This window comes from Gallinula chloropus (assembly GCF_964237585.1).
Source record: "Gallinula chloropus genome assembly, chromosome: 4".
In the NCBI taxonomy this organism is placed as follows: Eukaryota; Metazoa; Chordata; class Aves; order Gruiformes; family Rallidae; genus Gallinula; species Gallinula chloropus.
The window spans coordinates 9,473,943-9,488,839 of NC_140088.1; the positions used below are offsets into that span (position 1 = coordinate 9,473,943).

The following is a 14,897-nucleotide window of genomic DNA, read 5'->3' on the forward strand; positions in this document are numbered from 1 at the left end:
TATGAAATTCTATTAAAGGAAAGCATATAGGCAGGATGCCACTATCTTGGTATATTCTGAAAGCTAATATAAAGACAAAGTTTAAGCATAGTTTTTTCTACTTAAGTTTTTATTTTGGGTTATCCTGTAAAGATAGAGCAGGCTCCCAAGCTTTGCTTGATTGTCAGCTGGAACTAGAGAGTTTTTTCCAGTGGAACAGAACAAACTTAGTACCATTCACTTATGTGTAAAGCTTAAAAAAAATTGCTGGGCAAATGTGTGGAAGTTTTCTTAGTGTCAGCCCAAAAACATGCTGTACATTTTAGAGAGGAGCAAACAAAAAAAAAAACTTAAAGACAATATTGCAATCATTTGTTATTTTTTTTTTTTTTACTTTCCAGGTGAAAGCTGCAAAGGCCTGGGGCTGGCTGAAGAGAGATACAAACTGTACTCAAGTTAGTCCGGCTTGAACACTTAAAGGATATTTTTGGTACTTTTTAATTGAAGTGGAGGCGGCTTTTTTTCTTTTTGTTTGAAAAACCATGGCAGATGTGGACCCAGACACGTTGCTGGAATGGCTACAGATGGGGCAGGGAGATGAAAGGGATATGCAGCTAATAGCACTGGAACAGCTATGCATGCTACTTCTGATGTCAGACAACGTGGATCGCTGTTTTGAAACGTAAGTAGTTTTGGCTTTTGCCTTTTAGAATGTTATTTTTTTTTTCTGTCTCAGTAGCTGCATACAACATTTAACATTCCTAGAAACTTTCAACCTCAAAAATGTTGTTGCAGACTGAACTTGAGCGTAGATCACTGAAATGAAGAGTTTCTGTTCGTGTGTGAAGTACTGCTGTCTGACTGAAACTGTGGTGTGCTGTGAGTGATCTGAAGTGGCTGTTCTGACGCATGATCTGGTTGTTCAGTTTAAAGAAATGTGTTCAGAGTTGCAGTGGGGAAGTGTTGAGAGGTGGGTTTTTTTGGTTGCTTGGGGTTTTTTTGATGATAGAGAAAACTTTTTTTTAAACAAAGCTGGAATGGTCACCCAGATACATTTAAGCAACTACGTGCTTGTAACACTTCTCTCAACAGATACAATAGCTTTTTCTGAGCTCTGTAAATCCAAACAAAAATCACAAATACTAGGTGCTCTTCACACAAATATTTGCTCCTTGTTTGAAGAATGTTACTATTATGCCACCCTCCATCTCAGCTGCATTAGTACACCTCACATACTTCATAGTACACTTCACTGCTCTCTCTTCTTTTTGTATTTCTCACAGCACAAAATGCTGATGTAACCACTTCTGTTACTTAGTAGCGTTGCTGTGCAGGTGGTACACCCCTTCCTGTGAGGGGTTACCAGTAATAGGGGAAGGAGGTAGCGAAAGCGTAAGCAATGGCAACGTTTAAACCTGCTCTTACCTTTTTTACTGTTGGTGTGGTTATTTTAATATAGATTTGTTTATTTCCCCAGTTCTTACTCTGATGCTTTGGCATCTCTCACTTTTTCCATCTTCTTTTTTTCATTACTGGCACTTGCCTTTCTTTCACAGCTCAGAGTATGGTTAGTGTCTTTTCCTCCTGTGTAGGAGTGTGGGTTTGGAAGCCTTTGAGAAGGTAGCTGTTTGTTATGGTGTTTAGTTTTGTAGCCCTGAAGAGGAGAACAGTTTTCAGGCTTATGTCTTAAAAGCTGTTCAACTTTTACAACTGCTTTTTTATTACAGGAAGTGTAAAGTTCATGCTTCTCTAAAATTTGGATTTGTAGTAGTTGTGTACAAAACTCTGCTCACTGTTACATTACTTAAGAGTTTGAAATCGCCTGGTCTTGGCCTTGACCAACTTGCAGGTAACAGTTTGGCTTGTGACTCGCTGTGGGGAGATCCATTCTGATTCCTTGTCTGTCTCTTGTAGTACTGTTTTCAGATCTCTTCAGCCTCAGAAAAGCTGATTTACTGACTTCTTAATTTGCTGCTGTAGAAAAGAATTTGACAGTTAAGAATTATTTTTTCTGATGCATTTAGGTGAACTTCCTGCTTCAGTATATTCAGTGTAGAACAGATGTAGAAGTTTGAGCATAAGCATTTGTAAGGATATATTCTGGGTGTTTGAGAATCAGGAATTAAATGTCAACTTTTAAAATATAAACTAGTTGTGGCTTTTATGCATTTTATTTAGAACAGACTTCCATCTCAATAAAAAATAATTAAATAGTCCAAATGCTTTTTTTTGTCTTAAAGTATAGACAACAAATGCTCTGCTATTGCAGTGTTGTGGCTTTAAAATTAGTTTTTATGCCTGAAAGAAGCAGCATTTAAAATACCATTTGGCATTTAAACTTTTGCTTCGAGCCTTGGTATGATTTAATTTTACTGGTCTTGTAAGTTGTTGATCTGTCTTGCTGTTGCAAGAGTCCCTCAAAGACAAACAGAAGAGAACAAAGTGTAAATTGGGGGAAAAGTTACCAAGGCTTCCTGCCTGTTCAAGTGATTTTAGTCTGAAGTTGAAACTGTTGCTTTTAATTGGCACAGTGAATACACTAAAGATAAGTTTCCACAATATTCAGTGAGCTGACATACAGCTCATTTTACCTTCAAAGGGGAGATCTACTTTTTTCCAGTTATCAGTCATCATTTTTACTCCTCCCAGTCATATCCTTGGTTCGTGCCAGTGTCAAGGCTTGCTGGGCTCTTCTAATTTACTAAAAGAGCATGTTGCTCTTTAAACCTGCTGAAGAAGTTGGCTAGTTTTCTGCAGTTGTGGTGAATTACAGCATCTGGTGATGGGCACTGGAGGTGGAACTATGTAACTGGAAATATAGAAGAAGCAGAGAAAGGTATACACTCTTCAGTGGAGAATTTCTTGGTGGCCTTGGGTGCCTGTGGTATCACACCTTGTGTTTCAAGTTGACTTACTTTGAAACTCTGTAAGTAATAGATGATGTTTTGAAAAGTATTTTAATAATATTTCCAAATGACAGTTCAGGCAACCAAAACTGTTGTGTGTTGAGAGAGTGTATCTGAAATAGCCACAGAGTCATAGACTGGTTTGGTATGGAAGGGACCTTAAAGACCATCGAGTTCCAACTTCCCTGCCGTGTGCAGAGACACCCTTCATTAGACCAGGTTGGTCAAAGCCCTATAATTTTTGATAATATTTTAAAGTTTCTTTTCAGTGATGTTTTTAATGTGACAGACATGTTGCCAAACATACTTTTTAGGAACTAATCTTGAAGACAGTTTCAGTTTATGCTTGATTTATAACGTGGGCATGTTTTTCTGTTGGTCAGATGACCAACCTCTAGATTTTATGGGTTGTTTTTTTTTTCTTCTGTTAAGCAAGAAGAGCTTATTCCCAAATTTTTGTATGCTGTGCAGATGTTGTTTCAAGATCTTGGAGTTGTTTATTGCCATTCATTATATTAACTAAGAAACTTTTTAAGGAGTTTTTTCATCTGTGGAATTTGGCAACTGGGAGATGGAAGGTGGAATCTTAAAACAGTCAATTTCTTGGAGAATGAAGTGTGTGTGGAGGGTTTTTTTTTGGGTTTTTTTCAGGGATCAGTTAGAGTAACTTTATTTAGTATGTTTAAGTCCACTTCTATGTGAGAAATTATTTTCTCTTGTGATGCAAGCTAAGGAAAAGTTCATCATTTTAGTGACGTACATCTGGTGACTAAAACCTGCATATGGTGGCAAAGCTACAAAACAAAGACATGAAAAATATTTACGTGAATGCTCTGTGTTTTCCCTAAAAGAAGAACAAATTTTCCAGACTGGTTTCTTAAGGAGTTACAGGCAATACACAGTCTCACTTAGCAAAAGTCACTAACTGGGGAAGGGGCCGGGGGTTCTTTCTGGACAAGAGTAGTGGATGTTGGAAGTAGTGTTTCAGATCAGCTCAGGAAAATGGATGTGGGCACAGATGTACCATGGTCTATTTCATGGTGTTCTGGGGGTGTCCCAGCAGGTTGCGGGGTGTGCAGCCTGTGACAGGTAGTGGTACCAAGTAACTGACGTTTCTTTACTTCTTCCCAGATTTACATATTAGGTATGATGAAATTATTTTTAGTGTTACTCATATGCTAGCATGACAGAAATCATCAGCATATTCATCTTCTGGTGATAATGAGTCACAGACACTGTTAGTCACTTAACATGAAGAATGGTTAGCATTTTACCACCAGCAAAAGTCAATAGCTTAAACTGCAGAAACTTAATGAGTGAATGGGAATGGTCCTGCTAAGTAGTTGAATTGGAGCGAAATCGCTAAACTCATTGTGATTATCAGAGTTAGTCCCAAATTGTAATTAAGCTGTGTTGTTAAGTCAATTTTAACAGGAGTTTTAAGTATGCATTTTACATAAACATAACTGAAATTATGTTTTTAGTGTTTAAGTTGTTACAGGTAATTTCAAAGACAATGTAGAGGCTGTTAGTTGCAATCTCATGTTATTAATATAGCCCTTTTCCACATAAGCTTTTAATTTATCTTTTTTTGCCCTGTCTGATTGGTTTACTTAATTTTTGATGAAATAAAATTGAGATCTGGGCTTTGTGTTGGTATTTTCTTTCCCTGTCTGCCAGAGTAAAAGTATTTAGTAAGGGAGATGTTGCAGAATCACAGGTTGGAAAAGACCTTTAAGATCAAGTACAACCATAGCAGTCCTCTACTAAACCATGTCTCTAAGTACCTCATCTACCCATCCTTTAAACACATCCAGGGATGGTGACTCAACCACCTCCCTGGGCAGCCTGTTCCAGTGCCCAATAACCCTTTCAGTGAAGAATTTTTTCCCAGCAGCTAATCTGGATCTGCCCTGGTGCACCTTAGTGGCATTTCCCCTTTTCCTATCACCTGTCATTTGGCTGAAAAGACCATCACCCACCTCTCTACAACCTCCTTGTAGGCAGTCATAAGGTCTCCTCTCAGACTTCTCCAGGCTAAACATCCCCAGCTCCCTCAGCTGCTTCTCATTAGATTTGCCCTCCAGCCCCTTCCCCAGCCTGGTTACCCTTCTCTGAACATGCTTGAGGACCTCTATGCCCTTCTTGTAGTGAAGGGCCCAGAACTGGACACAGTACTCAAGGTGTGGCCACACCAGTGCTGAGTACAGGGGTACAGTCATCCTCCTAGACCTACTGACCATGCTATTTATGCACAAGTTGTTTAATTCTTTTCCTTAATTATAAAGAAAACTCGTAGAAAAAGGCAGTAGTACAAGTAAAGTAAGACCAGAGTAAAATCTTTTCTAGACTGAGAAAGTTACCAGCTTATTTGAAAAATAAAGGATCATAATTTAAGGATCTAATATGTAAGTTTATTTTTAGGTCAAGCTTATTTTAATTTATGTTAAATCTTATTCTTATATAGTAGTGAATACCTACTTAAAACTGTACCTTGTGTTTGCTGACATATAAGAAGAAATTCTAGTGAATCAAAGGCTGTTGATTTGAGCTAGCAAAACTGGTAGGATAATGTGGAACAGTTTAGCTTTACCTGCACCTGACTGCTTGAAACTACAGGCTCCTGTGTTTATCAGGATTGTAGAACTCCAGTAAATCAACATGAGATTTAGTTAGAAAACCAATTTTTCTTGTAGAGATAAGGATAGGAATCTAAAGTGGTGGTTTTCAGGCCTATTTTTTAAAGTTTGGATTGGCTTTAAAGCCATCTTTGTAATTCAGACAGTCATGAAGATCTAATAATCATGATAAAACTGACAGGCTGAGGGGGCAGCTCTGGCCACATGAAGCTGGTTTCATGTTGTGTGTTATACAAATTTGATGTTTTGTTATTTTTAAAGAAAAAAAAAAGAAGCCAGGCTATTACTTGTGCTGGAGTGCAGCCATGAGTGAATTAGGATGAGTATTTCTGTCAACAATAGACTACAGTTTTCATTATTTCAAACCATACAAAGCATATGGTCTTTGTGAATTATTGGTTTGGACTAATGCAGACATCTCAATTGAAATTTTTTTCAGGCTTTACAATGGCAGGACTTGTGATTCCTCTGGACTGGTTTTGCCTTTTAATGAAGGCAGAGAGTGTGGCAGCAGGAAATGGTATCACTTCAGTCATTTGCTCTGTGGATTCCAATGTAGTGGGATCTTCAGCATCCTATAGAGTGCTTTCCTGAAGGCAGGGGTGTGTGCTGTATTTTTCAGGGAGCTGTCTTGTTACAGCACAATGTTAACAATGACACCAAATTTTTAGGGCTTTTGTTTTTCTATTGAGTGGTTGGAGTTTTTGCAGCCGTGACACTTAACATGCCAAAGTCTTTCTGGTTGTTCTTTGTAAAATGGGAATTGTGGTCTTGTTGTCAAAGGTATTATGGAGATAAATTAATCTTAATGGTTGCAGAGACCAGAACGGAAGACTAGGTCATCTAAGTTGACATCCTCTCTCCTGTTGTAGGCCTCTATATTTTACCTGGTTACTACTGAATTAAGCGTCTTGTTTGATATGAGCATAATGCGTAGTTAATGCTTCCAATAGGCCATCCTGCCTATTTTTACCCTGTTTTGCTTTTTAATCTGCTGCATAGTTGCTTTTGTTGTTGAAATTTGCATGCCTCTTTGGATTGAACAGACTTCTGCATTCTCTGGTGGGCAGTCAGTGCACCTTTTCCAATTGAATTAAAAGACAACACCCATTGTTACTGTGAATGTACTTGCATGTAAACATCCTGTCAGGTACTGATCTTTTTTCTCTTCAATTCTTAAATTTCAATTTTTATTCAGAATTATTTTCCAACGTTGGCTTCATCTGTGCTGTATATAGTAGTTCACTTAACAGTTAGCAGTTATGCATCCCAAATTTAGTTAGTTGTTTCCAAAGCATTGTACAGGAAGTGTGGGGTTTAGTTATTTATCTTCAAAGTTGCTTTCCAGACTGTGCTCAGTTCTTAGGCATGGCTTGATGTATTACCAGGCTAAGATCTGTAACTTGGCGTTTGTGTTTGTTAGAGAACATTTTGTTTAAATGAGCCCGTGCTCCTGAGTAGTCCAGACAATTCTAAATAACTCATCACACTGTCTTTGCCACTATTTACTAGTATGGGTTGTATCATCAAGTAGCCTATCCTTTGTTTGGGGCTTTGTGTGAGAGAGAAGAGATTGAAGTGAATCTTGCACGTACCACACAGAAGATGGGGGCAGAATTTTAAGGCAGTGAGTTATTGACCTTTCAAACGATTCCATCACCTAATACATTGGACAAGACCAATAAAATAAGAGTTACAGGAATTTCAAGAAAGTGAAGCCACTGTTTATATGAATGACTGTGCTAGTCAAATTATTTTAAATATTGGCCCCTGAGCAAGAGGCTTACATACCGAGGCATAGACAGCGTAGGTGGGCAGCAAATTATGAATTGGGAAAGTCAAGTTTTATTAGTTTAAGTCAGTTCTCTGGAGATCCAGCAGAAGCTTGTGGGGAGTGGTGTGTATTTAGGCACACTTAGAAAATCATACTTTTTGTTTTAGCTAATGGTTAAAGTACATGTTACGTTTACTGTTTGCACAATTGAAGTTGCTACCGGTGCAAATCATAGGCAGAAATATCTGTAGTATCGAGGTCTTTAACTTATTCAGCTACTGTGGACTGAGTTACTGCAAAATATTTACAAAATGCTGGAGGTAGAACAAATGTATGTGAAATTACTACACTGAGGTGTGGCATATCTTTTATAAAATACTGAAAAATGCAAAAGACAGCCCAACACCATCCTTTGTAAATTCAAGAGCAAAGTTTACAATTTATTAGAAATTTAGAATTTGCCTATCCTACAGGAGCTGGGTTTTTTAATGCATTTTGTCTTTTGTTTCACATTGCACAATGGTTATTTAGTGAACTTGTAGTTGAGTACTTTGATGATGTTTTCCCTCCTAATAGCAAATTCTCAGAACAGAGTTCAGCTGTCCTTCATTTAGCTAAAAGGAAGTTTGACAGTGGTTCTAAATGTCAAATTTGAATTCTAAATGAATTTATTTTAATTTCTAACAATGCAGTTTTTCTGCTGGAATAAATGCAAGATGGAGTTAATTCTGTTTTATTGGCCTGAGCTGTGATTGCAGTTAAGTAGAGGTTCAGAGTTTTGAAAGTTTTTAATATTTTATAAGTCTAGTATAATTTTGTAAATTAGCAGTTGCATTTTAATTGTGTTTTCTTTCTACCTTTAAAATATAATGTGTTATCTCTAAAAGCTTATACATAACTGGAAGTTTTCTTGCCTTTATTTGTTCTGTAGCCATATTGTAACAAAACATGTCAACATGTTTTGGAAATGACTCTGGAAGAATATCGATAGGCAACACAGGCACCCAAGCAGTTCTCACATGGATGATTTTCATCCCTCTGTTGATGTTTTTGGTTCATATGTGGAAACAATCAGAGAAAGCCTGAGACCTGAGATTTCCTTCCATAGAAAGAATGACAGAAAGGAAAAACAATCAGAACTAAGTTGTAATTACTATTGCTTTAAGAACAAATGTGGGATGTATGTTCTTTGAAACGTCAGAGTTGTGTGACACATTGTTGTAAATATTTAACTAGTATATTTTTTCCTCAAAAACAGTTACTAAAGAGGTTTAAATCCACATTGCAATTTTCAGTTATTTAAAATGTATTATAGAATTAAATACTGTAGGCACGCATATTAAGGACTGCAAGGACATGTAATTCCTTATTTTCCCACTTCTTACTGGTTTCAGCAGATGGTATGGATTACAGATCCAGCACAAGTGCTGGCAGGCAGCTGCGCTTGGTTTTCTGCCACAAGTCACATGCTTGGGACCAGGCGCCCAAAGCTGAAGGCTTTGGCACGTGGTGGGGCCTCTGCATCAACCCCATCCAGCCTTACTCCGGAACTGTAACACACCCTAGTGCTGGCAGTAGTTGTGTTAACCATTTTGGGGATGAAGTGGGATTGTCTTTTACCTTTTTTTTTTAATTCTTCTTCTTCTTTCTTCCCCCCACCCCCTCAGGTTTTGTTTAAACACAACAATACTGTTATTGTTGCTGTTTTGGCTAAAGCTTTTAAGCGCATTGAGAATATGAAATGCAATTACAGAAATTAGTTTACAGTGCCTATTTTTACTTCCTTGGTATCTTTTTACACTGGCAAGCTGTAAAAATCAGCTGAGTCACTTCGTTTGAGTTAAAGGGCTTAGCATTGGTAGGAGCTTACTTCTGTTGCTATTTAAGAATTTTACATCTCTATGGATACTTCTGCTCATAAAGAGGGGGGGCAGGGGAGAAGAAAAGACTGAGAAGTGTGTCAGCATATGGCATTACACTGATTATAATGCTGTAGTAGTATGATTACATTGATAAATTTCTGTGCCTGTCTTTGTATCTTATCAAGTTGATTGTGATGTTTAGCAAATGCTTTCAGATCAATCGAAGTGTCTGCAGAGGAAGGCTGTGCAGTAAAGAATTTGTGCATCATGGTTTTCGCAGGCTTAATAAACTCATTCTGACACTGAAAGAATGACTGTTTTTTAATAGAAATAGCACTTTTTCATGTGGTTTAATTCTTTTCATGGTGTCAGTGTAGGGGAACAGGGAATGCTCTACTGCCCTAATCTTAATGGATTAGAATATGAAGGGTAAATATTGATACTGAAGAGTACTTACTGAAGACCTTTGAAAAACGTGTCATTTACAAACCTGCCTTCTGGTAAGATCTTTGAAACATGGTGGGTTGGAGATTGCAAAATAATATGTAGCAGAAGCTCTTATCCTGGGAGTACCAGAATGAAGTTGGGTGGGCATCCAGAACTGAGAGACAGGAGCTGTAGCATTGGTTGCAGAGTAACCTCATTAACTCACTGAAGTTGGTCTTTCACTAAGAAGTAACACAGAGTAACCTCATTAATTCACTAAGCTGGTCCCTAATCGCTCTTCATGAGGGGACTCTTAAAATACTTTAGGAAGTGCCCAATGTGATGTTAATATAGTGTCTTAGAAATTAAAATCTAAAAATATTTTCCTTTAATTTTCATATTAATTAGATGTGCCTAAATAGAAATCTGAACTTTGGAGCTAGCTATTAGCTTCTATTAACAACTATTTTCTAATTTGAAAGAATAAAAACTATTAAAAATACTATGTTTTTTCCTGTGTTAAACAAATTTACTACAGTCTTTTTTTCTGGGGTTTTTTTTTTTTTTTTGAGATATATTATTTCTTTTAGTTAGTATAAGGTCTAGATTCAAAACCAGTTTCACCATGTTGTTTTTTACTGGGGTGTTTTAAGTTCAGAAATTACATACTTTGCTTTTTTCCCCTGTCTGTGAGAGTTGAGGCCTACAGTGATGAAAGGTTTATTTGTGCTTTTTCCTCTTGCAAGTCAAAAGCATCATCTGTCAGTGGATGTGAGTGTGCTGGAAGCTGAACATCAGTTGCTGTCCTGTTAGTTCAGTTCATTCAGGATCATAGTTCTGTCCTCAGCCTCCCTGCTCTCCCAAGAAGTTTTGACATCCTTGTTTTTCCCATGTGGTCAGTTTTCTATAGGCAAGTCCAACGTGTGGCCACTGTGATACAGGCATTCCTGAAATGCTTTGCTTCACTACCTGTTAAAGTACATTTTAGTTCTGAGTGCAGTCTTAGTTGGAACAGCATTAGGGTCCCTATTACTGATGGGATCTTCTGCAGGAAATATCTGAGATGGTTTTAGGTCCCTCTGACCTATTTTGGCCTTACTAAGTAAGCCAGTAGGAGTTTCCCTTAGAATTAAGTTGTAGTGGCACATATATAATATGGGTTCTCCGATTCCCTCTTTGGTTTTGATTGTATTTGCTTCATTAAAAGAGAGGCTGGTCCTCAGAAAGTGCTTATCTCAGGACCTGGTTGCTAGAATTGCTTCCAGGTAAGCAGTGGATTTCTCTTCCCTGTGCTGCCTTTACTTACATTTCAGTAACAAGGTGCCTTTACTCAGGACTCGATTGAGTGGAAATTTAAGAACTTCTTTGAAAGCCCACTTGAACAATTTTGAGGTATAGAGAGTAAGGGTGAGACTTTCCCTTTTCTTAGGGTTCAAGTGCCAGCACATAGAAATCTACAGTGGGTCTATGGGACGGTAGGGAGGGGCATACTTTGGACATTTGCTGTATGGCTGTGACAGTGTTGTGTCCCATTTTGTGCTTGTGTTCCCATCTACTCCTTCCAGTCCTGTCTCGGGCACTAATCACAGATGCATGTTCTTGTCCTTGAGACATGTAGAGCAGATGCTCATAGTTTCAACCACAAGAGACCCATGCAATGCAGATTTTGGGATTAGAGGGAGATCTCTATTAAGCTGATCTGTATACTGCTGTTTGTAACACAATTACTCATCAACAAGTTACCTACAGCATAATGACTGAAATTCTTCAAAATGACAGCTGTACATTTCTGTGCTCAAGAAGATGGCTGGAGCACTGGCCTACACCCTTCTGTGCTATTACCGGTTCTGTCATTGATCTACAGTGTGCATGAATGGCAGAGCTGGTACTTTGTTCCCTCACTAGCAGGAACTTTAGGGGTTGTGAAGGCCTGAGTGGACTTCAGCAGGCAACAAGGATCTGAGTTAATCTGTGTGGCATGTGCGTGCTTACACCGTAAACTGTGTGCATCAGGAGTTCCACTGTAACTAACCGTTCCCCATCTACTGGGAGGCTTGTATGTGGCTTTCACCACAAAATAAATACAGCGATTTCTTTACTACAGAGTACTGAAGCCTGGGGTTTTGGAGGTTTGCTTTGTGTTGAAGATGTTTTGTAAGTGTGTTAATCCCTCTGTCTAGAACTCTAGCAGTCCCTGTGGTTTTTGTAGCTGTGGAGTAAATTTGCTCGCCCTTTATTCAGCTGCTGCTCTTGATTCTACCAAACGCCCAGACTAAATATTTTTGCAAAAGCTGTATCAGAACCAAGGTCAAAGTTCTTTTGTGACCTTTAGTAAGCATAGCACTGTGCTTGTAGGTTGCACGTCTTCCTCTTGCTCTGAATATTAGTTCTCTGAGTACAGCAGAGAGCATCATTCTTAGCCAGTCATTTTGCATGCACATTCAGAGCAGCATTTTAGGTCACAATTGTGAGCATAACAACAGCGGTACAGTTCATTCCTGTGATGGCTTTTGGGTGAAGCGGGAATAAAACCTTGTCATCTCTAGAAGCCCTTTATTAAAATAGCAGAAAATGCTGGTGATGGGTTAACTGACAGTAAAGTGCTTTAAAAAGGTGTGAAGAAGTGGAATAAGGAAATCCAACATAATGATGTGATATGCTGAACGGTAAATTGTAGCTGTCAGAACTGCTGAGATACTGAGCTAAGATGTGGGACAATTAATTTGCACTCTCTTGTCTATATCTGTCCTATTGTGCAATTATACAGCAGTTTTTCTAGGATGGAATTTGTTCTTTTGCTCTGGTAGTGCAGGGAGATCTTGATCTGTGTGACAGGAGACCTCAGATGCTACAGTATGACAAATACTAATGATTTATATGTCACAGGCAATAGATTAGGGGAAAGAGATGCTAAACATGATTAGGAACTATTCTGGATAGGAGAAGACAATGCAGTGAGTTCAGTCTTGATCTACTGTGTCTAATGATCACAAGACTGCAGTTAAGTTAAGGTGGAAGAAGGCAGTATTTTAAACTTGTAGGTGTGCATGTATTCCTGCCCGCTTGCTTAAGCGATATTAATGAAGGCCAGTCAATTGTATTTGTTCCCAAGAAGCTCCTGCTACTGGATTATTTCACTTGGTTCAACACAGAAATGTATTATTTCATACATCCCAATCTGTGCAATTGGAATACTGTTTAAATTCTGGGAAATAATTTACACATACAAATTTATTTTTTTTTTCTTTCTTGTCTCAAACTCTTAATGCCCACAGAGTGAAAGACTATCTGAGGAGGCTTGGGTGCAGCTTCTTGAAGATGTATTTCAGAAATAGATAGAAATGCAACTTGTTAATTGTTTTTTTCATAGAATTGTAAAAAGTTTGTAGCTGACCAGAAAAGCTGTTCTGTTATGTATATTTGATTGGGATAGTAAACATTTTTTTCCTGCTGCTTAGAACAAAGTATAGTAATGTACTGGCCTGAAATAATATCAGTGGACAAGATAGCATAGAGGTCCTATTCAGGCAAATTGATGTATTGTGGACTGCATTGGCCAAATGTCTCTTGTGTCTGAGAATACAAGTGATGACTTGGCTTTATTTTCAAAGTCAGTGTCACTGTCATCCTTTGGAGCTTGAAAAACAAGTTGGATCTCTTACCAGCTATGACCTCTTTAAAAAGGTTGTAGCCATATATAATAGATTGTTAAGGCAGTGTTCATAAAGCAATAATAAAAATACTTTTTGACAGTCTCACTGGCAGAGACTCAGAGGTGATAGAATCCAGGGCTGTCTGGTTTGCTTTCTTAAGAAATACTTCAGACTTCTGCCTGCATTTATTGCCCTGTATGACTTTAGGGATAATAACTTAATTTGTGTTACTGTACTGTGTGGGACTTGAACCAAATTGCTTGAGTGGGGGAAGATGATGACACAACTGTGGGCTAAAGTAATATTATGTAGCTCTCATTAGCTGGCTTGGTGATGGAAAAATTCTGGTTTTTTGTTTGGTTTGGATGGTTTTTTTTGAGAAAAATGAAGTTTGCATTTGTATTACTTGTAGATTTGCATGAGCTGCAATAACAATCAAGCTTTGTTATCTTTATATGTGTTATATGACTGATGTTTCTTTGTAAACCATCTTGTTTTTTCACCTTTTTTGCTATGCATTTTTCTGCTATGCATTGATTACATGATTTGTTAGATGAATTTGTAGCTGGTCCAGAGCAATCAATTAGAATGGTTGACTTTTTTTTGTTGTTAGGTAACAGGCAACTCTTTAAAGTTATATAATAAATTCTGCTTTGAAATACAAGTAATTAACTTTTAAAGAAAAAAATAAAGATAATATTGCAGTAAATTAGTGTGTACTGGAGTGGATGGTGTGTATAGCTTTTTGCCATAAAGCTGGTGTGTTTTGTTCTGTTTCACTTTCAAGCTTGTGATTTCATGTGTGTAGCTTCTTGTTTTGCTGCAGGAAAAAGGAGAGGAAAAAGGATCAGCACTTTAATTGTTGGTATTGCTTTTCCCCCCTCCTTTTTCTCTCCAGTTTTAAATCTTTAGTTTGTTTTAGCTGCCTTTTCTGTGTGGTGTAGTGTAGCTCTCAGATTCCTGGTTACTAGCAATATCCAACAGAACTAAACGGAAAAAACACCCCACAAAACCCCACCAAAACAACAATAGCAGAAAACACATGCAGACAAAAACCCAAACCAAAAAATCCCTCACCCTGAACAAGCCCCCCCACCATACAAACAAAAAACCCAAACCACCAAAACAAACAACTCCAAAAGCCAAAGCTGAACTCTTGAAACAAGCATAAATTACATAGAGCTCAGAGATTGATGTGGCTTGAAAGAATCTTCTGTGAACACTTGTTAAAATTAGATCAGTTGCTGTTTTCAGAAAGGATAATATTTTTTTTTCAGAACAAGTGAAGTTGTTACTATTATTGCTGCTTTTATAGGAATTCAGCATGTATTACTACAGTCTACAAAATTAGTCTGGGTAGCATTTTATTTTGAGAAGTAAGGTAAGTAATTTCCACAGGTTAAGCGCGTGACAAATGTACGGTTTCTTTCTGAAACCTTGTGATACAACTTGGTTTCCTTATTAGAGGACTGGAAATCATTCCTCTAGGTCAGAAAACAAATGTTGTTACAGCAAGTGGACATTGTTATTTGCCTCCTAATTGAAAAAGTATGCTCTCTGACTAATGTTGCTAGAAGTTTTGGCAAGAAGACTTTTTAAAAAATCCCCAAATGCTTAAGTTTTGCCAGTGAGCTGTGGTCTTATATGAGTGTTGCTGT

At 37.8% G+C, this 14,897-nt stretch overlaps 1 protein-coding gene across 2 annotated transcripts in view; it reads left to right on the plus strand.

Moving 5' to 3' along the window:
- Nucleotides 1–389: 389 nt before the first annotated feature.
- The window catches only part of HECTD1 (HECT domain E3 ubiquitin protein ligase 1), a 58,266-nt gene continuing 43,758 nt past the window's right edge, over nt 390–14,897 (plus strand). For both annotated transcript variants that reach the window (XM_084263677.1, XM_084263678.1), the window contains exon 1: nt 390–661. In XM_084263677.1, coding sequence (XP_084119803.1) covers nt 522–661 — 140 coding nt within the window. In that variant the 5' untranslated portion in view covers nt 390–521. The remainder of the gene's footprint in view (nt 662–14,897) is intronic.